The following is a 26,208-nucleotide window of genomic DNA, read 5'->3' on the forward strand; positions in this document are numbered from 1 at the left end:
CGTCCCAGAGGTGGCAGAGGCCCCCGCAACACTGGAGACCGCGAGTCCTTTCGTGGCTCTTCAGCCTCCCACACTCCATGAGGGATTGCCCGGCTGTGCTGCTCCGGAGCCAGTCGGGTGCCGTTTTTCCAAGCACCTAAAAGCCTGGGAGTCTATTACTCAGGACAGCTGGGTGCTTCGGATTATTGCCGGAGGTTACACCATTCCCTTCACACGCCCACCTCCACCGTCCAAAAAAATCCCGGACCCACCACCTAGTCAAAGGGAAATTGCAGCCGTAGAAGCTTCAAAGCTGCTAGAAAAAGGAGTCATCCAACCGGTCCCCACAGACCAGATCGGATCCGGAAATTACTCAAGGTTCTTTTTTAGTGCCAAAAAAGACAGGGGACCTGAGACCCATTTTGGATCTCAGCAAACTAAACCAGTCCGTCATGAAGTCCAAATTCCGAATGGTCACAATCCATTCTCCCATTGTTGGAGAAAGATGTTTGGATGTGCTCCATAGATCTCAAGGACGCCTATTATCACATACCGATACATCAGGCGTCCAGGAGGTATCTGCACTTCAGCCTGGGAGACAGTAATTTCCAATTTTGTGCACTGCCCTTTGGTCTCACCACAGCCCCCAGGGTGTTCACCAAGTGTTTGGCAGTAGTGACTGCTCACCTGAGGAGTCTCGGATTCCAAGTGTTTCCCTATCTGGACGACTGGCTCCTGACTGCCACCACCAGGCATCTACTACTAGAGAACCTACAAGCCACCATCTCCCTGGGTGCTTCCCTGGGAATTACATTCAACTGGTCAAAGTCTGTCTTGCTGCCTTCTCAGCGCATAAGATTCATAGGAGCAGAGATAGACTCAAAATTAATGCGAATCTTCCTTCCTACCGAAAGGCTACAAACATTACAAGATCAAGTCCGAGCCCTGCTTCTAAGATCCAAAGCCCCAGCCAGGATGGTCCTGCAACTTTTAGGTTCAATGTCTGCCACGGTTCTCCTAGTTCTTCTGGCAAGGTTGCACATGAGGATTCTCCAGTGGCTATTATCAACACAATGGTCTTTTCAGGATCTTCCCCTCAATCATCACATACTGATTACAGAAACGTGCAAACGGGACCTCCGCTGGTGGCTTCTGCCATCCAGTCTGAATCAGGGAAGACCCTTTGTTATACCCCCTCCGGTGGCCACCTTGACAACGGATGCCTCCCAGACGGGGTGGGGGGGGCATTGTCTGGGCAGGTCAGTTCAAGGTTCTTGGCTTCCAAACGAAACATTTCTCCATATCAATGTGTTGGAAATGAGGGCTGTACTTCTGTCCCTACAAGCCCTCCACAAGTTTCTCCCTCAAGGCATTATCAATGAGGGCTGTACTTCTGTCCCTACAAGCCCTCCACAAGTTTCTCCCTCAAGGCATTATCGCCATCCACACAGACAACATGTCGGTGGTCTGGTATCTAAACAAACAGGGAGGGACCAAATCTTATCCCCTTTGCAGAGAGGCCATGAGGGTGTGGGAATGGGCAGTGGCTACCAAGCGCTTCCTGGTAGCGACCCACATTCCAGGAAAATCCAATGTATTAGCAGACAGACTGAGCAGGACTATTCTCTCTCCTCACGAGTGGTCTCTGAACGAAACAGTAGCAGCTCAGATTTTCAAAAGGTGGGGGACTCCGTGCTGCGACCTGTTTGCAACACCACGAAACACGAAGTGCAAAAGGTTCTTTTCCTTGACCCCGCGTCAAGGGGAGATGGCTACGGATGCTCTAGTCCAACCTTGGCCAACAGGACTGCTTTATGCTTTCCCTCCGATTCCACTCCTCCCCAAAGTCATCCAGAAAGCTTCCCAATTGGGGTCCACAATGATTCTAATTGCCCCGTACTGGCCTCGTCAGGTATGGTTCCCCTACCTACAGAAATATACCCTGGACGGTCCTTGGTTCTTGGATCTAATTCCGGACCTTCTGGTTCATCAGTCGGGACAACAGCACCAGTCCCTTCACACTTTGAAATTAACAGCTTGGCTCCTCCTCTTCCGACTTTAGTCAGAAATCACACCTTGGACCCGGAAGTTATTCACATTTTATCTTCAGCCCACAAACCCACCACTAAGAAATTGTATCACAGTAAGTGGAAGAGGTTTGCTATCTGGGCTCAACTCAGAGGCTTGGACCCTATTACTGCCCCGATACCAGAGGTCTTGAAATTTTTAACATCCTTGTTTAATCAAGGATCTTCAGTCTCTACTATTAAAGTCCAACTAGCAGCTATCTCCAAATTTCACGATTCCATAGACCCACCGTTGATGAGCAGCAGATTATGTAAAACTTTCATGAAAGGTGCTGTGCTTTTAAGACCCCAGTTTTCCATCCTGCCTCCGTGGGATCTTGATTTGGTACTGTGCCTTAACATCTTCCCCTTTGAACCGGCTGCTACATGTGATTTGAAATATCTGTCTTGGAAAACTGCCTTCTTAATTGCAATTACCTCTGCAAGAAGAGTTTCAGAACTTCAAGCCCTATCTATCAAACCACCGTACTTGATTTTTCACAAGGATAGAGTATCACTTAGGCCTAATCCATCTTTTGTCCCAAAAGTTTGTTCCAATCTCTGTCTCCAACAGTCTTTAGAGCTACCAGTTTTCTTTCCAAAATTTTCAAACAAAGCGGAATACACCTTCCATACATTGGATGTTCACAGGCAATTGCGCTTCTATCTAGATAGGACTCAACAAATTAGAAAAACAGATCAATTGTTTGTGTCCTTTTCAGATAATAGACTGGGTAAAACCATCACTAAAGCTACTATTGCCAAATGGATCAGAGATTGCATAACTCAGGCTTATTCCTCTTCAAATAAACAACTTACAACTTCTGTCAAAGCTCACTCTACTAGAGCTATGGCTACCTCTATTGCATTCCATTCCAAGCTCGCTATTTCTGAGATTTGTGCTGCGGCTACTTGGTCCAACCCGCACACTTTCATTTCCCACTATAAATTGGATGTGGCATCTAAAGGCGAGCATCATTTGGTTCCACGGTACTCAGGAGTGGTTTCCAGTGAGCCACCCAGGTTTTAGGCGAGATAGGATCACATAACATCTTTTAGTTATGTACTCACCATAACTTCAGATGTTTGGGATCCATCCCCCCTACATTCCTAATACCCACCCTCCTTCCCCCTGCCTTGGAGATCAGAAGAGATTGAACGGTTTGAGTTCTACTGTTTTATCTTGTATCATCTGTCAATGTTATATAAGCAGTGCATGCGTGTGTGCATGTATGCGGACAAACTAGATCTGGGGGACTGGTAGTGGTGCATCCTGGGATATAGTAAGCTCAGCCAATAAGAGACTTCGTTCTTTGGCATAAGCGTGCCGAGTCTGAGCCGAGGATCGGCTCCGAACCCATCAGTCAGAATGTAGGCGAGATGGATCCCAAACATCTGAAGTTATGGTGAGTACATAACTAAAAGTTCAGCAGCCACTTGGGCTTCATCTCGTACCTTTATTTCTCATTACAAGCTGGATATCACATCTAGGGGTAGAGCATCCTTTGGCTCCGCGGTGCTCCGGAATATCCTTCCAGGATGGCCGCCCAAGATTCAGGTAGCTGGGGACTGTCCCACAGGTTGCAGACAAATGAATCTCCTACTTCAGAAGTTATGTACTTAACGTTCCATCTGAGTAGGTGGATTCATTTGTCTGCAACCATCCCGCCCTCCTGTCCCCCTGGCCTTTCAGTTTCCTGCATATTATGTGTTACCCCTTTCGAGGGTATTTTGATTCAGGGCAAACTCAATCTGAGGTCATGTAGGGAGAGCAGGGCATTGTGGGTGAGGGGAGGAGCTAAGAGCTCGGATCCATAGCTGGATAAACCATGCTGGTTCGGATCCAATATTGGATCCATAACCCACAGGTTGCAGACAAATGAATCCACCTACTCAGGGAACGTTATGGTAAGTACATAACTTCTAATTCCTCTCATTCCCTACCTACAACAGGAGTTTCTTTGGTGGGCAGAGACATGTCACCAAAACAAGGAACGGTCTTTCACTACCCCCTGCCACCCAAACCCTAACTACAGATGCATCAGACTATACTTGGGGGGGGGGGGCCCACCTGGCGGGGAGCTTCATTTAGGGCATATAGAACCCAAAACACATGCATCTGCATATCAACCAGAAAGAGATGCTAGCTGTTCAGAATGCCCTGACAGCCTTCAAGAACTTCATCCAGGACAGCTAATGATAGACGGACAACACCACGGTTATGTGGTACATAAGCAGGGGGGGTACAAATTCCTACCCCCTTTGCAGACTAGCCATGGCATTGTGGGATACAACCTTGACTTACCAAGTATATCTTCAAGCACAGTTCCTGCCAGGAAAACAAAATACTGTGGCATATGACCTAAGCAGAAATCTTATGGACACTCACGAGTGGAAACTGGATCCACAAGTATGGTAACAGAAATGGGGGAGTCTAGACCTAGATCTATTTGCCTCTCCCCAAAATTATCAACTGGACAAATTCTGCACAAGGGCTTATCACAGACAAGCAAGTTGGAAAAACCTGGATACCCTATCCTTCAGTTGGAAAAACCTATCGGTCAATGCCTTTCCTCCTCTCCCAATTCTCCCCAAGGTCTTACTAAAGGTCAGACAGGAAAAAACAAAAATGATCCTAATTGGCCCGGACTGGCCTCGCCAGCACTGGTACCCAATTCTAAGGAATATGTCTCAACTCCCTCCTTGGTACTTGCCTCAGATACCTTATCTACTGTCTCAGCAGAGCAATCAAATTCTGCACACTCAGCTCCTAACTCTGAACCTGGCAGCATGGCTGATCATGTAATTATTCAAACACCACTTCTCAGCAAGTCTGGATGTCATTTTGGAAGCCAGAAGGCCTAGTACTAGAAAATCTTTTGCTGATAAATGGAAGAGATTGTGCTTGGAACCAAGAGCGGACACAGCAAAACCAAATATTCCTCAGATTTTACAATACTTGACTGAGATGCTTGACAAGGGCCTATCTTTTTCTTTAATAAAAATCCATGCCTCTGCCATCTCTGCTCATTACAATACGGAGCCTCCCATTTTTTTCATCTTCTGCTAAAACAGTATCTTACAGGGGCCAAAAAATTAAGGCCTCCCAGAGGATCACCAACTCCTGCATAGGGCCTCAATTTTGTGCAAAACTCACCCTGCCTCCTTTTGAACCAGCTGCTACTGTGGATGTAAAGTTTTTATCTTGGAAAACTGCTTTCCTTTTGGCAATCACTTCAGCAAAAAGGGTTTCAGAACTACAGGCCCTCATGGCTGTGGAGCCTTGTATTACATTTTACCCGGACAGGGTGTCCCTCAGGACCAATCCTTCCTTTATGCCTAAGGTGGTATCCAGTGTGGCTGTTAACCAAAACTATTCACCTGCCAACATATTACCCAAATCTGGAGAACAAGGGGGAGCGGATTCTGCTTTCATTGGACGTACACAGACAATTAAGATTCTACTTAAACAGGACCAAACCTCAAAGTCTAAGCAAATACTGGTAGCATTTGCTTCGGGATCAGAGGGGAAGGCTATATCAAAGCAGACTGTTTCTAAGTGGATAAGCCACTAAATTTGTTTCTGCTACTTGCATCATGGTAAACCAGCGCCCAAGGGAATCGGGTCACCTTCCGTCAGGGCTGCCTCTACCTCAGCAGCCTTTCTCAGAGGAGTTCCAACCAGACATTCTAGAAGCTGCTACTTGGAGTTCTTTTCATACCTTTACAAAGCATTATCATTTGCCTCTCTAAGTCCAGGGCAGGCTTTGCCACTGCAGTTCTGCAGGGCTTTATAGCCGCTCCTAATGCTGTTTAGTTCCATCCTCCCATCAATAGCTTTGGGATTCTACCCAAATGTAATGACTGCAACAGTGAAACACAAGAACATAGTACAGTTGTGTACACTTAACATAAATGTAGATGTTCGAGTGTATTCACTGTTGCAGTCAAGTGTTACTCACCCGCCATCCCCCTTCTTTCTAGAACTTCTTTCCTTCACTATTTTCTAAAGCCTTTGTGGTGTATTTGCTTTTAGATGAAGGTAAAGTTTATGTTGCTAAAAGTGCATTTACATGTATATTTTATTTTTATATATATAATTTTTTTTGCTCCCCATTTGGGGGACACCTGACATCTGGGGCAAGAAAAACTGAATAAAATGGCGGCTGCATGTTTTATACCCCTGAAATCATGGAAGAGGAGACGGCAACCTACACAGGACCCAAGACTTTGGTGTTCAGGCCGACTGAGGGCAAACTGCCAGCAGATTACCCAAATGTAATGACTGCAACAGTGAATATACTCTTAACATCTACATTTATGGTAAGTGTACACAACTGCACTTAGTCTGTCCTGTTTGTTGCTGTATTAAGCATAACAGGCCATTACTACTTTTAGCAAGGCTTATTTTGCTGGGGTTTGCAAACTTGGTAGCCTTTTTTAGAAATGCAGCCCTGTGGCTACCCCTGTGTACCTTTGTAAAGCATTTTAAGCTGGGTCTAATTCCCAGGTCTGCTTTTTAGTAAAGGATTTGATCCAGTAAGAAGTGCTTAAGACTCTGTTATGAGTTACTGAAGATGGACCAACTCGTAATACTTAATTGTAATGTTAAGACAGCAGAAATAGGTCCATTTTTAGTAGCTTTATATGCAAGATCTTGGGTGTTTTGACTTTTTTTAATACTATGGCTGATTTTCGTTCTGGAGAACAGTGGAATACATTTTAGGATGAGGAAGGTACTTGGGTCACACAGACAAACCAATCGGTAAAAAAAACTGAAGTGTAGCAAAGCTAGTTTCCACTGTGTGATTCCTTAAACCTCTTGTGTTAGGGGCACATGGGATGTAGGCAAATGACCCCTTAAAGACATCAAATGTTTCAGCTGTATGGCAGTTCTGAATGTCCATGACTTTGTATTGGACAAATTCAGGCCAGTAAAACCAAATCCCACTAGCTGTGGACATGTTTCAACCGCCTTAGGGCTTCATCAGCACAGCATAAGTGGAAAAGTTTCGAAACCAGTCTGTTGGAAAGCTCTACATGGTGCTTTTGTGTAGCAGATCTGAAAGTTACTAAGAATGGACACATTCTTAGAAATCTAGTGCGATGGTAAGTACGTAGTTACCATCAGAGTATACATAGTGTTTGTTTTGGGGCTTTTAATGATGGTAGTAATAAAGATAAGCTTATACAAGACAGTAGGCTGAAGTATTTCTTCCTTTCAGTAGAACGTGGAAGAAGTTTGTTTGGTTCTGGTGGACCCTCCTCATCGAGTACTCTGAGGGATAGTGGTGCTGGTTCAGGATCTGGATCATTTCAAGGTACTTTCCCTCCTTTTGTTTTTTTGAAAGTCATTAACACTAATATCCTTTTGTGTGCTAGTTAGGTACAGGTAGTGACAAAGGCTTTCTCCAGACTCCATTTGTTTTCCAACTCTTATGCACTTTGTGCATTACAAACGTTCGTTCCATTTGATTGATCATGCAGGATTTAATGTCTAACAAGAGAATAAGAAGTGGGCACTTGAATGGGAGTATAGTAGAGTTGTGTTCTGTCAGCTAAGCTTGTTCTGTATTACAGGCATTTGTTCATATTTGGTTGTAATGCCATAGTGCAAAAAGGGGGGGGGAGGTTGTAATGGACTTGTAAACACAGATTAGTACAGTACAGATATGACTAAGTTTGCCTGCATCACCTGGCTAAGACCAAGCATGACTTATTCCAGCCTGTGAAACTTTCCCAGGCTACATTATCCACTGTCCATAACCTGCACTACGTAACACACAGTTGTTAGCTATACAAAGCCCCAGGCTGCAGTTTGAGAGTTGTTGCTAATTGTGGCTTCTCAGTTTCCAGGTCATTTTGTTACTTTTTTAAGTTGGGAACATCTCCCTTTCTGTTTAGTGTGGTGTTGCTTCCCTGTGCTTTTCTGTAGCCATGGTGCAAAAAGGGCTCCTGATCCTTTACGTAAGCAATGTAAGTATTCAGAATGCGTCTTGTCTAGAAGAGTCCCCTGTGGAAAACTGCAGCAGTTGCTTGGCCTTTAAGCCCTTCACACTAAAAACAAGCAAAAAAAAAATATTTGTTACCCCTTCTGAAGCTAGGGCTTTCCACTTAAGAATTCTTGACTAAAGAGAACATTGGCTGCAGATGATGAAACTTGAGTCTAAAACTGTTGTGCTTTGTAGTTACCCCTCAAAGCTTTAGTTCATGCTCTCCTATCAAGGCATACATCATGCTACAAAGGGCAGTTTGGAGAACAGTTTTTCTTGTTTTGCAGTGTTGGTAGTTGTATGATGTTCGTGTTTCACTGTTGCAGTCATTACTCAGGTTATCTGCCTGCAGGTAGCCCTCAGTCGGCCCGAATACCAGACTTGGTATTTCTGCATCGGTTGCTGTTGCTCCATGTCTGACGTCAGGGGTATAAAAACAGGCAGTCGATGCCATTAAATTAGTTTTTCTTGCCGAGGAATCCGAAACAGAAGCTGTTCGTACGAGTGCTGGTCGGCTGCTACCTAAGTTTTCGTTTCCGAATTGAATTATCCTGAAGTCTTCTAAAGCTAAGTACCCCGTTGGGGATCCTTTTTTCTTCTAACAGATGTCAGAAAGTTAGCAATTGTCTTGCCTGTGGAAAGCAAATACCGCACAGATTTACATTCTTACTGTGTCACCTGTTTAGGCCCATACCACGACATACTTCGCTGTCAGTTTTGTGCCTTGTTCAATGCCTGAACTGTTCGTCGTCGGGCCCTTATTGTCGTTAAGTACTGTCGTTCTCTGTATCGGCTTTGGTAAGCCATCCAACTACCGATCTTACGAAAAAATGTAAGGAAAAACAGACTGCACAGGTCCAAAACTGCCGACGACGCTTCCGTTAAGCTAGTCACCCGTTAGCTGGTACTCTGAGTTGCTTTTGCAGCTCCTGGTGCCCGCTTCAGTGGATTCACAGGCCTCTACAGAGACCCTTTTGGAGTCTGGTATGCCACAAGACTCTTCGACTATGGAACCTGCGGATGTCTCTACCTTGGATGGGTCTAGAGCTGCTGAGCAGGCACCGGTTTCTGAGGAACTTCTTCACACTACCGATATTAGACCGACTTTCGCATCTTCAGTTCTGTCTAAAACTGCTGTTTCTAAGGCCAAGAGTACGTGCTACGCCTAAAAAGATTACCCAAACTCATGCACCTGCTTCCTTGGCACAACATCAAATACTTAAAATGGCAGAAGACCTTATGCTGATAAGTCAGCCTTTCCCTGCTGAGAGACCTGTCCCCAGCACCTTTAACAGAGTCCGGCAACTGAGGTATCCGATTATGAAGCATGCCTTTATCTGCTTGAGGATTCAGATGCAGAGGAATCCATTCCCTCTGCTTCTCCTCCAGAGGATTTTTCTTTTTGTGAAGCCTTACTTTGAGAGCATTTCCACTGGGACTATCCTCTGTCCAAAAAGAGAGACTGAGAATTTCTAGATTTGCCACAACATAGTTTCATAGGTTGGTACGAAACCAGCGTAGGCCTTTAGCAGTACCCCCAGTCCTGGATGATGTCTTTATGGAATCCAGTTTTAACTCCTGATACCTTACCCCCTGCTCCAAGGAACCCATGCAGGTACTACAGAGTTCCTGACTCTCTCAAATTCCTTTTCAAAAATCCTACTGCTGACCCAGCGGTAATCTCCCAGAGGCCTAAAGGTATCCAAGCAACTATGGCTAAGAATCCCATCCCTTCGGACAGGGATTCCAGAGCTTTAGACAGATGGGGTAAGAAGGTATACACCTCTGCAACTCTCGTCATTATGGCTTTGAATTGCCAGTTTCACATGCGGAAGTACCAACAACATATGGAACTTAAGCAAAAAAAATAGCTACCTTTACAGACTGCAGAAAATAATTACAAGTACTTATGCATTCTGCAAGCCAAGTCAGCAAGCATACTTTGCAATGTGGCTTTGAGGCCCTAGAAGCATTTTGCAAGGCAGCAGTTACAGGTTCTGTACTGAGAAGGCATGCTTGGCTTAAGGAGCAGATCTTGCCAGACCATGTCAAATCAAAATTACTAGACGCTTCTTTGAACAAGGACAATCTGTTTGGCACCAAAGCAGAAGAGGTTCTTAAAAAGATGGAAGAAAAAGCTAAATCTATGCAGACAGACTACTTGCAAGTACAGCATCCTAGATTCAGTAGGCATTGCCCTTTGAAACATTTGTCCTTTCCAGACACATTTGTCCTTTCCAGCCCTCTCAAGGTCATCTCAAACTAGACCCAGGGGAAACAGACCCCCCCAGACTACAGTCTCAGGGTATGCAGAGATCTAAGTAATGGAGTGCCTCCACTTCAAAAACGGGGAGTTCTAAGCCACCACCCTACGGAAAGAATTCAGTGACAACTCCACTCCCCACTTCTGTCCAACAGCTTGTATCCCTAGGAGGAACACATGCCCATCATGCAAAAAACTGGACTTCATCACCAAAGACCGATGGGTCCTCAGCATTGTATCCCATGGGTACAAATTTTACTTCCACTAACTGCCAACCCCAAAAGGGTTCCCAGACCTTCCTCCAAACCAGTGGGCAAAGGCACAAAACCAAGTTCAATCCCTGCTCTCTAAGGGCAATTTAACCTGTTAATACAGAACAGATAGGTCAAGGGTTCTATTTCACATTTTTCCTGGTACCCAGAAAAGAAGGCACTTGGTGCTCAATTCTATATCTTTCCATTCTAAACACCTTCCTGGTGGTACCAAAATTCAGAATGCTCACCCTGCGGCAGCTTCTTCGTATGTTAGCCAAAGATGCTTGGTTAGCCACCCTAGACTTAAAAGAAGCCTATCTGCACATCCCTGTCAGGGACTCTTGCAAGAAATATCTAGGCTTCAGGGCAGGATCTGTGCATAATTAGTTCTTTACACTTCCCTTTGGCTTATCCACTGCTCCCAGAGTATTCACAAAATGTCTGGCTCCAGCCATTGCCTACTACAGACAGGGAAAAATTCAGATTTACCCGTACTTGGACAACTGCCAGATTCAGGCAGACAGGAAATACTGTTGCAGCACCTGACATTTGTAAAGAACCTAACCTCCCTGGGGTACACTGTCAGTGAAAATAAGACAAAACTAGTCCCCAGTCAAAAGATTGTATTCCTGGGAGCAAGCTTGGACACAGCATCCCAGATGGCATTCCTTACTCCAGAAAAACAAGCCTATCTGACGAGCTACTTCACTCAAATGGCCACCCTTACCCAGCTGTCTGCAAGGAAAATCCTGCAGGCCATAGGGTTCATGGCCTCATGTATCCTACTAATTCCATATGCCAGACTGCATATGAGGAAACTTCAGTGGTACTTAAGGTGCCAACATTCTCAGGACTTGGAAGCTGTCATTCCTATCATACTTTGTCTAAGGACAGTTTCTTTGGTGTGTAGCAGCATGCAACTGCAACAAGGGACTTCCCTTTATTCAACCCCATGCCACACAGACCCTAACCACAGACGCATAAGACTATGCCTGGGAGGGCTGACCTGGGCGACAAATGCATCCAGGGACAATGGAGCCCAAGTCTAATTCATCTGCACATCAACCAAAAACAGATGCTAGCTGTTCAGCATGCACTAACAGCTTTCAGATCCCTGCTCTCACCAGCACCCCTGCTAATAAAAACAGACAACACCACAGTTATGGTACATCAAGTAGGGGGAACCCACTCTGCAGGCTAGCCATGGCCCTGTGGAGCATGGCTTTGGATATGCAGGTCCATCTGCAAGCTTAATTCCTGCCAGGCAAACAAAATTCACTGGCAGACTTGAGCAGAAATCTTCTAGATCTGCACGAGTGGCAATTAGAGCCCAGCACCTTCAACCTTCTGATTCAGAAATGGGAACCCCAGAGGTGGATCTCTTTGCCTCCCCCTGCAATCACCAGCTCATCAAATTCTGTACCAGGACACACCACAGCAGGGCCTAGAAAGTGGATGCCCTATCCTTCCAGTGGGTAAACCTCTCAATCTATGCATTTCCTCCTCTGCCCCTTCTCTCAACAATATTGCTCAAGATAAGACAGGACAGACCAAGGACAGTTCTGATTACCCCAGACTGGCCACGCCAGCACTGCTACCCACTCCTGTGCAGCCTGTCACCAGTACCACCCTGGCACCTACCCCAGAGCCCGACCCTGCTCACTCAGCAGATGGGACAGATCTTGCATACGCAACTGCATACCCTATATCTTGCAACCTGGCTTATTCCTTGAATTCTCTCCCAGTGACCATCTATGCAAGCAGGTGCTGGACGTCTATTCTTGAAGCCAGAAGATCCAATGCAAGGAAACCCTATGCTAAGTGTAAAAGGTATTGCTCCCTACCTCTAATCCTGGATTACTTAGCTGATCTACTCCACAGAGGCATTTCCTTCTCCATTAAGATTCATGCCTCTGCCATCTCTGCTCATTACTACTTTGAGCCACCCCTACTCTCACCCTCTCATCAAACAGTTCCCGAGATGGGCAAACAGCTTAAGACCACCTAGGAGAGCACCCACCTCTGCTTGGGACCTTAACTTTGTACTGGAAAAGCTCACACTACCCCCTTTTGAGCCTGCTGCGTCAGCAGACTTTAAATTCCTCTCTTGGAAAACAGCATTGCTCCTGGCCATCACTTCAGCGAGGAAGAGTGTCTGAGCTACAAGCACGTATGGCAGTGGACCCAGTCATTTTTCATGCTGGCAGGTTTTCCCTCAGGACTAATACTTCGTTTATGCCCAAAGTGGTGTCCAGCGTGGCTCTCAACCAATCTATCCATTTGCCAACTTTTCCTAACCCTCAAAATAAAGGGGAACAGATCCTGCACTCTTTGGATGTGCATAGACAGCTCAGATTCTACCTGGATAGGACTAAGCTGTTCAGGAAATTTGACCAGTTATTACTCAGTTTTGCACCAGGGTCAGAGGGCAAGGCCATTTCAAAACAGACAATTTCCAAATGGATAGCACGCTGTTCATTTCTGCTACAAACACCATGGGAATCCAACCCCTCAGGGGGACAAAACACATTCCACTAGGGCAACTTCTACCTCTACAGCATTCCTCAGGGGAGTCCCTACCAGGGACATTCTGGAGGCTGCTACCTGGAGTTCTGTACACGCATTCACCAAGCATTACCACTAACACTTCTTGACTGCCTCCACCCTTTCTACATCTTTGGGAATCAACCCAAGTGTGATGACTGCAACAGTGAAACGTGAACATAGTACAGTTGTGTGCACTTAACATAAATGTCGATGTTCACTGTTGCAGTCCTGTTTTTTTGCTTATTCACATGGGTTTCTGCATATGAGAGTTTGCTTCCATCAAAGGGGTGCATGCTCAGTTCTGAACCACATCAGCCAAAGAAAACATAAGGATAAGAGGGAGAAGAACTGAGTCGCATTGATGTCTAAAGATCATGGGGTCTGAGGCCAGGCATGTGAAGACGTTCTTTTTTAGCCCTCATCCACTGAGCTGGCTGATTTTGATTGTGGCTTATTGCTTTCAACCCTGTGAGTCATCCAGACTGTTGGTTTTTTGCACATCTTCCCAGACCAAAGCATCAAGAGTTTGAGACCAAAAGCCCTTTGACTTCAGAAGGTGGTATTGTGATTAAAGGAGGAAAAAGCAGGATCCCCTGTCTTCAGACTCCTTGTAATCATGCCTGTTTCAGCCCCCCACCTAATGTCCAAGACCCGAGTGACAAGAATGGGCTTTCTAGCTTGCTTTGGCCCCGGTCTTCCTATCTTATTTTCTGGTGTTTTCCTGACTCCCTAGCCCGGTTGGCTGAGTCTTTTGTCCTTTTATAAAGACAAAAAGGCGAGACTTGAATTTTCCTGAAGTCCAGTGCCCTTTCAAAAAATGGTGAGCGCTCCATAGGAGTACTGTTCCATTTTGAGACATGAACTGGCATATGTAGAGCCCATCTGCCAACACCTGTGATTCACACACGGGTTACATTTTCTTTGTTTCTCCAGCAAAGGATTTTTTTTTCCTTTTGAGATGCACTTCAAAGGATGGATGAGAATTTTCAGGAGGAAACAGAAGTATTTTGAAACTGTAAGATGCAAATCATACATGGATTTGCCTGAACATAACCAACTAGTTCTTTCATTGCTGGGTGTGCTGAAAGATGTTTTAATGCATCTTTGAAGTCAGTCCCTTGCCTCAGTTCCTAGGAAGCACAACCATTTTTTCTTTAAGGATTCCCATAAGTATTTGTGTATGAGCTGTTCGGCTGAACCAGATGATCTGAAGTTGTCCATTTGCTCTTCAACCTGTGAGACATAAGACATCCAACTTGGCTGCATTTTCCAGCCTGAGCTTCAAGCTCCTCCCCTACCCATAACGCCCCTGTCTCTCTCCTCCCTTCAGATCTCGTTTGCCACGCTCATAGCATCGTGGCCTGCTGCTCCAGGCTTTTTTTGGGTAAGTGATTTGAATTTATTATTCTATCTTTCACTATCCCCTACCTTCAGGTCTGTCTACAGTACAAAAAAAAAAAAACTTATTCCTGTTTCTCCCTGTCTGTGTGAGTGCTGGTGGGTTTTCTTTCAGCTCCTGTGGCAGACGCACCCAAACCAAGGTTCAGGAAGTGCGCGGTGTGTGGCCATAAGCTTTTCACCGTGGATGGGACACTATGCATAGTTTGTTCAGGGGTCCTGCACCTAGATTCCTCCTGTTCAATCTGCGTGGGGTTCAGTCCCCATGCATTGATCGACAGGAGGAATAAACTGGTCCGTAAGGGCCTCCTTCCTCCACCCACTTCAGAGGCCCAAGCTTCCTGTTCTGCTGCTGTCTGTCCCGGCCTCTGGGACTCTACCTCCTGCCAAGAAGACTGGGGACGGACACAAGCACTGGGATAGCCCGAGGAAGCAGTCCTCCGACCACTCCTGCTGAGCTACCAAAATCTTAATCTGCTCCTAACTCAAGTTCCCCCCCGGCTCTGTTCTCCTTGCTCCTCCCTGGAACTGGAGGTGCCTCTGAACCATTCCCTGGTGTCTGTGGCCTCATCCGCCAGATCCACCCACAGCCTATCTGAAGCAGAGGTGGACAAGATGATGCAGAGATTCATCCGCACGCAGATACAAATGGGGTTCTTGCCTGCCTCTCCCCCTCTGGGGCTGGGGCCATGTAGTCCACATTTACGATCACGCCTTTTCCGATTGACCTCACGCCTTCTCCGATTGACCCCCGGTTTCAGAGTCTTTGGGTTCGAGGACCCTCTACATCGAGGGGTCGGCTCAGACTGTATCTACTACCGCGATGGCGACCGTTGCCTTGAGCAGGTTGGCTACAGGGGGGGTGGTAGTGGCACAGAGTTATTCGTAGCTGAGCCTTCCCCAAAGTCTCTGCACCTGGTGGTTGGGCTCCAGCTCCCCTGTTGACTCAGGATTACAGACCCAGTTGTAGTCACAGCCCCAGGGGTTCGTTCTCCTGCCTTTGACGTGGTGGAGAGGGTCCTCTGTTCCATCGAGACCTTTGGTATTGTCCTGGGAGTCTGTCTGGATTCTGCCTTCCTACTCCTCAAGGACTGCCTGCTGCCTCTTTGCCCCAGGGAGCTCTGCTACAGGAGAAGTTTAATTCTTCCCCAGAGACTCCTGCTGTGGAGGTTCCACGAAAGTACTTGCAAAAGTAAGCACTTAGACTCGCCGCCAGTCTCTCTCAAAGGACACTGACTTGGAGGAGGGGAGGGTTCCCCTCAGTCACCCCCTGATGTCTCCTTTGGAGACATGGAGATCCTTCGCTAGCGTGGGGGGTGATCTGCCCAAAAGCCCAACCCAGACAAGTCTGTGTTCCTGCCTGAGCCATCTACATCCTGGGTGTCTCCTGCTGATCCCCTGGTGGATCTTATTACATCTCTGGCGTGAAAGGAGCCTGACATGGTGGAGCCCATCCCCAAATGTCCTGACAAGATCCTCTGCCCTGTCTGGATTCCCCATCAGTGCCATGATGGTGGCAGCTGCCACCAAGGAGCTCGTGCAGGAGAGCTCCACAGTCCATCCACCAGACAGTCTAGGACTATGAACGATTTCGGAAAGCGGGTTTACGCTTCAGGTACATTCTCTGTACGTGCGCTGAACTATATGGCACACGTTATCAGGCTGCAGCTTGACTTGGTCAGAGGTCACCGAGCCTAAGGGTCCATGTCTGCTGAGAAGGTGTTTTCCTCCCAGATGGCTACCCTTGCCTTAATCTCCAACACCTTTATGCTGTTGCTGTCCTATGCTACCGAAAGTGCAGCAAGAGCTGCCAGAGCAGGGGGTGCCATTAGGCATCACTCCTGTTTCAATGTGCCTTTCCGGAACGTTTTAAGGCATCTTACAAATGCCCTGTACAATGTTTCCACGCTTTGAAAAAAACTGTACATGACACACTGGTCCAGAGCAAGGACGAAAGGAAGTCTGTCTGCCGTCGTAATATGCTTCTCAACCCCTCAACGAAACTTTTCCAGGAATCCGCGAGGGGTGAAGATGTGGTTCCAGAAGTCTGAGTTACTTTCAGGATGCTCAGGACTCGCCCCCCCCCCAAGAGGCAGAGGGGGATTTGATAGACGCCGCCTTCACGGCAGATGGAGTCGAAGGAATAAGGGGTCTCGGGATTCCTTCCCAGACAGACCCTCACAGCAGTCCTGAAGGGGTTGCCCAGCTGCTCGTCTGTGGAGGCAGTCGGGAACGCCTTTTGCTACACCCCAACGCCCTGGGAGTCCATCAGACGATCGTTGAGTTTTGCAAGTCATATCTAGAGGATATTCAGTCCCCTTCATTCAAATGTCACTTCCTCCCAAACGCCTCCCAGACGTTCCACACGCGTAAAGGGAGGAGGCAGCAGTGGAAATTTCCAAGCCACTCAGTGTCATCCAACCCATCCCCCCAGAGCAGTCCAGATTGGGCATCTATTCCAGATTCTTAGTACCAAAGAAGATGGGGGACTTGAGACCCATGCTGGATTTTTCAACCCTATACCTATCAGTTGCAAAGATGAAATTCCAACTGGTCACTCTACAGTCTATCCTGCCCTTCCTGCAGGAGAACTACTAGATGTGTTCAGTGGACCTCCAGGATGTGTACTATCCACATCAAAATGGATAGGCGCACTTGGAGGTTCCTCAGCTTCTAGCTAGGGGCCAATCAGTACAGAGCACTACCATTTGGTCTCATCACAGCCCCCGGGGTGTTCACCAAAGTGATGGTGATAGCAGCTCACCCGCATCTGCAGAGCTTCCAGGTCTTCCCCACCCTAGACGCTTTGCTCCTTTCCGCTCCCTCCTGGCATAGATTCTGCCAAGCCAGGGATCTCATTCTTTAGACTGCCCACCAGTTGGGTATCACCATAAATCAAGTCCCAGTTGAACCCAGTTCAAGTTCTGGATTTTATTGGAGCTCGGTTAGACCCATGCTGAACAAAGTTTTCCTAACTTCAGACAGACTTCAGTCCCTCAAACATAATGTTTTGTGTATCCTTAGTTCAATCAGTCAGCGGAATCTGTCTTGGCGATGGGGTCCATGGCAGCCATAATCACTCCCGTGCCCATGGCCTGGTGCGCTCCAGTGGATGTTTGGCAGTCCAGTGGTCATTACTAGATCTACCATTGTCCCATCCTATCCGCTTATCTCTAGCATGCAGGGGTTCTCTTTTCTGGTGGATTCCCCGGCTCTTCATCGGGGTCTTCTGTTTATTCTTCCTGCCCCACTAACCACAGTGACTACAGATGCCACCCTACTCGGGGGGGGGGGCATTGCTTTGGAGGGACAGTCCAAAGCACGTGGTCTTCCTTGGAGAACTGGTTGCATATAAACATCCTGGTGATGAGGGCAGTGCTCTTGGCATTGCAAGCACTTCATGCCCATCTTCGTCTAGGGACGATTGCCATCCAGACAACGTCTGTAGTCTGGTACATCAATAAGCAGAGGGGAGGAGGTCAGGTCTTATCCTCTGTCACAAAGCCATGAGTGTGTGGGGTGGGTGATCTCCAGCCATTTTCTGGTGGCAGTGCACAGTCCTGGGAGGTCCAGCATTCTAGCGGACAGTCTCAGCAGGTCTATCGTGATGCCTTATGAGTGGTCTCTGAATCCTTCAGTAGCTAAGCAGATCTTTCTCAAGTGCAGTCAGCCTTGCTGCGATCTCGTCTCTTCTTCCAATGTGAAGTGCAGCGAGTTTTTTGCTGTGAACCCCCCACCGGGGGAAGTCCCCAAAGATGCTCTGGTTTATGCTTCCCTTCCGGTCTTCTGTTTGCTTATCCTCCTGTTCCCCTGATTCTGAAATTCTTTCAGAAAGCAACAGCTGGGGATTCTGGATCCGACTTCTCATCTCTCCGGGATTCCACACCCAGATCTGGCCAGTCTGACGTTTACCGCTTGGTTGCTCCAGATGTTCGTGTTTCACTGTTGCAGTCATAACTGTAGGGTGTTCCTGCTGGCAGGCAGCCCGATGTCGGCCAGAATCCCAAAGTCTGGTCTGGCGTCGGCTGTACCAGCAAGTACCCTGACGTCAGAATGCAGAGGTACATAGCTGACCGCCGATGCCATCTTCTCCAGTCTTTCTTGCCGTGCGGTGGAAAGCAGCTCGCAAGTCGTTGGTTGGCGTATTCAGAACAACGTGCTTTGATTTACTTCGGTCCGAAGTTTTCAACTTCTCTTCTCAAGCTAAGTACCCCGTTGGGGAAACTTTTTTTTCTTGCTCCTCCGATGTCAGAAAAAGTTAATTGTATATCGTGTGGAAAACAAATACCTCAAAGATTTCCACTCTTACTGTCTACCTTGCTTAGGCCCTGACCACGACGTTTCTTGTTGTCGGTTCTGTGCTAGGTTTAATTCTCGTACTATCAAGCGTAGGTACGATTGGGCCTTGAACTATTTCGGTAGACTATTTAATTACAGGATGTCATCGGATACTTTACTGACAACTGGAATTCAAAAGAAACGCAAGGACACAAGGATAGGCCTCCGAGGTCCAAACAGGATTCTTCGCAGCTGGAGCCAGCTTCGGGTTCAGCGGTAGTCAGTGAGGCGCTTTTGCAGCCCCTGTCCGCCACTTCTGAACCGATGGCCGACACAGACTCTCATGGGGAGCCATCTAGGCCTAATATTGTATCTGTTGCAGGACCGTCGGACGTCGCTCCTTCAGATGGGTCCGGAACCGCTGTGCAGGTACCGGCTTCTGAGGGAGTTTTCAGGCCTTCACATATAACTATTTCAACAAGTCAAAGGCAAAGACAAAAACTCCTGTTAAACCAAGGGTTTCTACTCCAGCTGCTTCGGATTCGGCTCCAAAGTCCCAGAAGCAATTACTACGGATGGCTGAGGATTTACTTTCAATGATTAGGGGTTCTCACCCTCCTCCTGAAAAAAGGCCTAGACAGGATTTACCTTATGATTCCTCTGACCAGGCTTCTGTGTCTTCTGTCTCTTCCTCTGACCAGGATTTCTCTTCCTCCTTATGAGGATTCAGATGCAGAGGACTCTATTCCCTCTGCTTCTCCCCCTGAAGATTTCTCTTTTGGGGAAACTTTACATGAGATGAGGGAGCATTTTCATTGGGAAGGTCAGGATTCTGCCTCCAAAAAGAGACTTAGAGAATTTCTCCTTCTCCCTCAACACAGACCTTTGGCTATTCCTCCTGTGCTTGACATTGTGGATGATGCTTTTTCTGAAGCTAACCTGAATCCTGATTCCTTGCAGCCTGCTCCTTCTAAGCCTGATAGATTTTACAGAGTCCCTGATTCCCATCAATTCTTATTTAAGAACCCTTCTGCAGATCCAGAAACTATTTCTCAGGGTTCTAAAGCTGCTAAGGCCACTTCATCTAAAAATCCTATTCCCTCTGAAAAGGATTCTCGTGCCTTGGATAGGTGGGGCAAAAAGGTTTATACTTCCGCTACTCTTTCTATTAGAGCTTTAAATTGCCAGTTTCATATGTTCAAGTATCAGCAATTTCTTTTGTCTGTTTTAAAGCAAAGGTTTTCTACCTTTCCTGCATGTGCAGAGGACAAGGAATTACAGGATGTTTTGCATGCAACTGAACAAGTTAGCAAACATAGTTTACATTGTGGTTTTGATGCCTTGGAAGCTTCTTGCAGGGCTGCAGCTTCTGGTACTGTTATAAGGAGACATGCTTGGCTTCGAGAGCAGAATTTACCTGAGCAGGTTAAGGCGAAACTGTTAGATGCCCCTGTTCAACATGTGTTATTTCGATCTAAGGCTGAGGAGGTTATTAAAGATGGAGGAAAAAGCAAAATCTATGCAGACTGTCAAAAGATTTTTTTACAAGTTCAGCCTCCTAGATTTTCTAGAAATTGGCCCTCCAAAAATTCGTCTTTTCCCTCTTCTGACAGGCCTCAAAGGGGAAGATATAGACTGTCTAGAGGCCGGACACAGGCCTCTTACAGGTCCAGACAGTGGACTGCTTCACCTAGAAGGGGAGAAGACGGACCTCAATCACAAAGGAAGCAGACCCAATGACTCCCTCTGTTGGGCTACAGGTCCTTCTTGCCTGGAAGCACCTCTCGGAGGAAAACTCTCTTTTTTACCAAAATTGGACGCAAATAACCCAGGACAAATGGGTTTTAGATGTGATTTTAAAAGGCTACAAATTCCACTTTCATACTCTGCCAAGATCTTACGGTTGGCCAGATCTGCCAAAACATCAATGGTCAGAGGCATTAAATCAGGTGGACGCTTTATTGGCCATGAGAGCCATAGAACCTGTTCCACTCCCAGAGATGGGCAAAGGGTTTTTATTCGAGACTTTTCCTGGTCCCAAGAAAACAAAATGCATGGAGACCCATTCTGGACCTCTCCATATTAAATACTTTTCTGGAAATTCCAAAATTCAAGATGCTTACTCTGCAACAACTTCTTCCCATGCTCTCTCAGGATGCTTGGATGGTAACATTGGACCTGAAGGAGGCCTACTTGCACATTCCCATCAGACAGGAACGCAGAAAGTACCTCAGATTCAAGGCAGGCTCGAGACGCTTTCAATTCTCTGCACTGCCCTTTGGCTTATCTACTGCGCCCAGAGTCTTTACCCAAGTGCCTGGCTCCAGTAGTGGCTTATTGCAGACTCCAAGGGATTCAAATTTACCCCCATCTGGACGATTGCCTTATCCAGGCGGCCAACAAGAATCTTTTACTTCAACATCTGCAGTTTGTTCAGCGCCTCCTCCTACTACTGGGATTTTCAGTGAACAGTCACATTTGATCCCCTCTCAACAAATGATCTTTTTGGAGCTCTTCTAAATACAAGCCTGCAAAAGGCCTTCCTGACTCCAGAAAAGCAAGTACATCTGGCATCAATTTTCAAAACCTTGGCTACTTTGACTCAGCTCACTGCAAGGAAATTCCTGCAGGCTTTGGGCTACATGGCTTCTTGCATCCTGTTGATTCCAAATGCAAGGCTTCATATGAGAACTTCAATGGTACCTAAAGAGTGTATGGTCTCAGCATTACCACAGCCTGGAAACAATGATACCTCTGATTCCCTGCCTCCAAAAGGAGTTCCTTTGGTGGTCCAGGGTCTGTGCTTTAAACAAAGGAAACCCCTTTCGTCTGCCTCAGCCTTCTCAGATCATGACCACAGACGCTTCGGATTACGCTTGGGGAGCTCATTCTCTAGACAACTGCCAGCAGGGCTATTGTCCAAAGAAACATCTTCACTGTCACATCAACCTGAAGAAATGTTGGCAGTCCAACATGCTCTTGTAGCCTTCCAGAAATGTTTGCAACCAGGACATCTGATTCGTACAGACAATACCACAGTCATGTGGCACATAAACAAGCAGGGGGGCTCCCACTTTGCAGACTAGCCATGAGTCTGTGGGACACAGCTCTAAATCTGAATCTGCATCTTCAAGCTCAATTCATCCCAGGGAAGCAAAATGTCTTAGCAGACAGCCTAAGCAGAAATCTTTTGGATCCCCACGAATATGCTGGACCCCAACTTATTCAGCAGGATAACTTCAGTTTGGGGTTGTCCTCGGATCTGTTTGCATCCCATCTCAACCATCAGCTGCCTCTATTTTGCACCAGGTCCTTCCACAAAACAGCATGGAAAGTGGATGCCCTGTCTTTCAGCTGGAGGAATCTTTCGGGATATGCCTTCTCTCCTCTTCCTCTTCTACCTCTGGTGCTACTGAAAATAAAACAGGACAGACCCAAGATTATCATTCTGGTAGCGCCAAATTGGCCTCTGCAGTTCTGGTATCCAACCCTACGACACCTGTTCTTGGAACCTCCTTGGATTCTGCCTCTGTCTCCTTCCCTTCTGTCCCAACATCAGGGTCAGATGCTACACTCAAATCAAGACTCTTTGCCTGGCAGCCTGGCTCTACAAAGGCCTTTGATTCCTTCTGCTCTTCCCAAACAAGTTTTGGATGTTCTTTTGGAAGCTAGGCGTCCTAGCACTAGAAAATCTTATGCTTCTAAATGGAAAAGATTTTGTATTTGGATGCGTGATCGAGGTTCTGATCCTCTTCTACCTGATATTTCCTCCATTTTACTCTACCTCTCTGAACTCTTGCTTAAAGGCCTCTCATTCTCTTCCATAAAAATTCATGCTTCTGCTATTTCGGCTCATTTCAACACTGATCCCCCCCATTTTTTCTCATCAACTGGTGAGAATTCTTGAGAGGGGCTAAGAATTTAAGACCTCCCAGAACTCCTCCTGTTCCTGCTTGGGATCTTAATTATGTTTTGGAGAAGCTTACTTTACCTCCCTTTGAGCCTGCTGCTGCTTCGGATATCAAGTTCTTATCCTGGAAAACAGCTATTTTATTAGCATTGACTTCTGCAAGAAGGGTGTCAGAGTTGCAAGCTCTCATGGCTGTGGAACCTTACCTTATTTTCCATCAAGACAGGGTGGCCTTGAGGACCAATCCTACATTTATGCCTAAGGTGATTTCTAAAGTGACTTTAAATCAGACTATTCACCTTCCAACTTTCTTTCCAAATCCTCAAAACAAAGGGGAAAGGATTTTACATTCATTGGACGTACACAGACAACTACGATTTTACCTGGACAGAACTAAAGATTTCAGGAAATCTGAACAGTTGCTTATCTCTTATGCCTCTAGTTCTCTAGGCAAGGATATTTCTAAGCAAACTATTTCCAAATGGATTGCTCATGGAATAAGGTTTTGTTACTCTCATTTTGGGAAACAGATTCCAGGCACTGTTAGGAGTCATTCTACTAGGGCGGCTGCCACTTCAGCAGCTTTTCTCAGAGGAGTTCCTACCAAGGACATTTTGGAAGCTGCCACTTGGAGTTCAGTGCATACCTTCTCTAAGCACTATAATCTCCCTTTGTATTCTAAGTCTAGGGCAGGTTTTGCCTCTGCTGTCTTGCAGGATCTTTTGGCTGCCCCTTCCACCCTCCTTCACAGCTTTGGGATTCCACCCTACAGTTATGACTGCAACAGTGAAACACGAAGAACATAGTACAGTTGTGTACACCTACCATAAATGTAGATGTTCGAGTGTCTTCACTGTTGCAGTCGGGGTTTTCCTTCCACCATTCTTGTTTTCTGTTTGTTCTTTCTCTTCTTCCTTGTGGTGTATTTGTGTTTCCTTTGGGACACCTTTTGGATATTTTGGGGAGCTTCTGACATCTGGGGCAAGAAAAGCTGGAGAAGATGGCGTCGGCGGTCAGCTATGTACCTCTGCGTTCTGACGTCAGGGTACTTGCTGGTACAGCCGATGCCGGACCCAGACTTTGGGATTCTGGCCGACCTCGGGCTGCCTGCCGGCAGGAACACCCTACAGATGACTGCAACAGTGAAGACACTCTAACATCTACATTTATGGTAGGTGTACACAACTGTGCTTTCCCATGATGGTTGAAACTCCCGGGTTCTCTTCTCTGCTTAAGAAGACGGTTGCATCTCATAAATCTTCCACTAAGTAGGTTTACTCTAGTAAGTGAAATGCTTTTCTGTTTGGGTGTTTCAGCGTGACTTGGATCCTTTCACTGCACCAGTTCTGGCTATTTCTAGCAAGTATTTTTCAACAAGGTGCCAGTTTTTCTATGGTCAAGATCCAACTGGCAGCTGTATCTAACTTCCATGTAGGAGCTAATTTGGCTTCCTTAGCTTCTCAGCTTTGTAAAGCCTTTTTGAAAGGTCCCTTTCTACTTGGGCCTCCGATCAAGGACCCAATGCTACCTTGGGATCTTATGTTGGTCCTTCAAGCTTTAGTTTCTTGTCTTGGAAGACTGCCTTTGATTGCCATTATGTCAGCCAAATGTGTCACAGCTCCAAGCCTTAAGCCTCCTTGTATGGTCTTCCATAAAGACAGGGTGTCCATGCACAGTAAACCATCTCTTTCCAAAAGTAGCTTCAGAATCAATTTCCCTGATGTTCATCGTGCATACAGCTGCAGTCCTAACAGATGGGTTCTCCTGCCGTCAGGCGGGTCCTCAGTCGGCCGAATTCCAAAGTCTAGGTCCGGCGTCTGTTGTCGTTGCTTCTTCCCTGGCGTCAGTGCGACAGGGGTATAAAAGAACCAGCTGACGCCATTTTCTTCAGTCTTTTTTGCCGCGCGGTGCCCGAAGTACAAGCAGTTCGCAAGTGCCGGTCGGCCAGCTCCTGAGATTACAAAAAATTTGGAACCGAAGCAGTCTTAAAAGCTAAGTACCCTGTTGGGGGAACTTTTTCTTGCCTCTGACCGATGTCAGACAAAGTTAATAATTGTATTTCTTGTGGGAAGCAAATACCGCATAAGGATTTCCATTCCCTCTGTATACCTTGTTTAGGCCCAGACCACGACGTCTCGGTCTGTCGCTTTTGTGCTACATGCAACAAACGCACTATTAAGCGTCGGGCGGAGTTCGCCCAGCATTATTTTGGCAAAGCATTTAACTATACTATGTCAGATTATCCGACTCCGGTTTGGTCTAAAAAACGCAAAGAGAAGGACCGACACGAGGTCTGCGGCCTCTACCGACACCACACCAAAGCCGACTACACGTGGTCCAGTTCTCGGTGAGGTGCCTACGCAGCCCCTGATTACAGACGACACATCTTTGGTGGTGTCTCCTGTACCCGAGGTCGCAGGCTTCTCGGCCCACACCCTGACTACAGATACCGAAGCCACGCTTGGCATTGAAACACAGAATGTGGACAGGTCCACCTCCACTCAAGGTGTCTTCAGACCTTCCTCTTCTTTCTCCATCAAGGCTTTCACCAAGTCTAAAGCTACCATGCACCCTGAGACCAGCTACACTGGGCCCATCTCCAGGCCCCATGCCTAAGAAACAGATGCTTAAAATGGCTGAGGATTTAATTACTCTAATCAGAGGTTCTCGGCCACCTCCGGACAAAAGACCCAGAGTGGAGGAAGATTCCCACTCCTCTGATCAGGGCTCCATTATTTCAGAGCACTCTGATTATCAGGAACAGTCGTACTCTCCTTTTGAAGACTCTGATGCAGAGGAATCTATTCCTTCTGTATCCCCCCCCCCCCTGAGGATTACTCATTTGGTGAAACTCTGCATACCTTAAGGGAACACTTCCACTGGGAAGGCCAGGATTATTCAGATTCCAAGAAAAAGCTCAAGGAATTTCTTGTTACCCCAGCACAGGCCTCTGGCTATACCTCCTGTTTTGTACATCCTAGATGATGTTTACTCGGAGGCCTGCCTTAACCCGGACTCTCTCCCTCCAGCTCCAGTTAAGCCTCACAGGTACTACAGGGTTCCTGACTCAAACCAATTTCTATACAAAAGCCATGCTGCTGATCTAGAAACCATCTCACAGGGGCCCAAGGGAGTTAAGGCCTCCATTGCCAAAAACCCATTGCCTTCAGAGAGAGATTCCAGATCCTTAGAAAGGTGGGGGAAAAAGGTATATACCTCTGCTACCCTATCCATGAGGGCCTTAAACTGTCAGTTTCATATGCTAAAATACCAACCGTTTCTGTTATCTCAATTGAAAAGTAAAATGTCGCAAGCTGAACAACCAGACCTGAAGGAGTTGCAGGATTTGATGCATAGTGCAGAACAAGTGGGTAAACATACCATACAATGTGGTTTTGATGCTCTAGAGGCCTCGTAGAGCTGCTGTTACAGGCTCAGTCATACGTAGGCATGCCTGGCTCAAGGAACAATCCTTGACTGATCATATCAAAGCTAAATTACTAGACGCCCCTCTTCAAAA

General features: G+C 46.7%; 1 protein-coding gene across 4 annotated transcripts in view; it reads left to right on the forward strand.

Annotated features, from left to right (window-relative positions):
* Positions 1-26,208, forward strand: part of ILF3 (interleukin enhancer binding factor 3) — a 261,636-nt gene that overhangs the window by 202,067 nt on the left and 33,361 nt on the right. For 2 of the 4 annotated variants that reach the window (XM_044084763.1, XM_044084765.1), the window contains exon 18: positions 7,271-7,366. The exons of 1 other annotated variant lie outside the window; for it this stretch is intronic. In XM_044084763.1, the coding sequence (XP_043940698.1) occupies positions 7,271-7,366 (96 nt within the window). The remainder of the gene's footprint in view (positions 1-7,270; positions 7,367-26,208) is intronic. One more of the 4 variants, XM_044084764.1, reaches the window with a different exon arrangement.

Source organism: Protopterus annectens, chromosome 9.part0 (assembly GCF_019279795.1).
Source record: "Protopterus annectens isolate FY-2018-M chromosome 9.part0, PAN1.0, whole genome shotgun sequence".
NCBI classification, from domain to species: Eukaryota; Metazoa; Chordata; order Ceratodontiformes; family Protopteridae; genus Protopterus; species Protopterus annectens.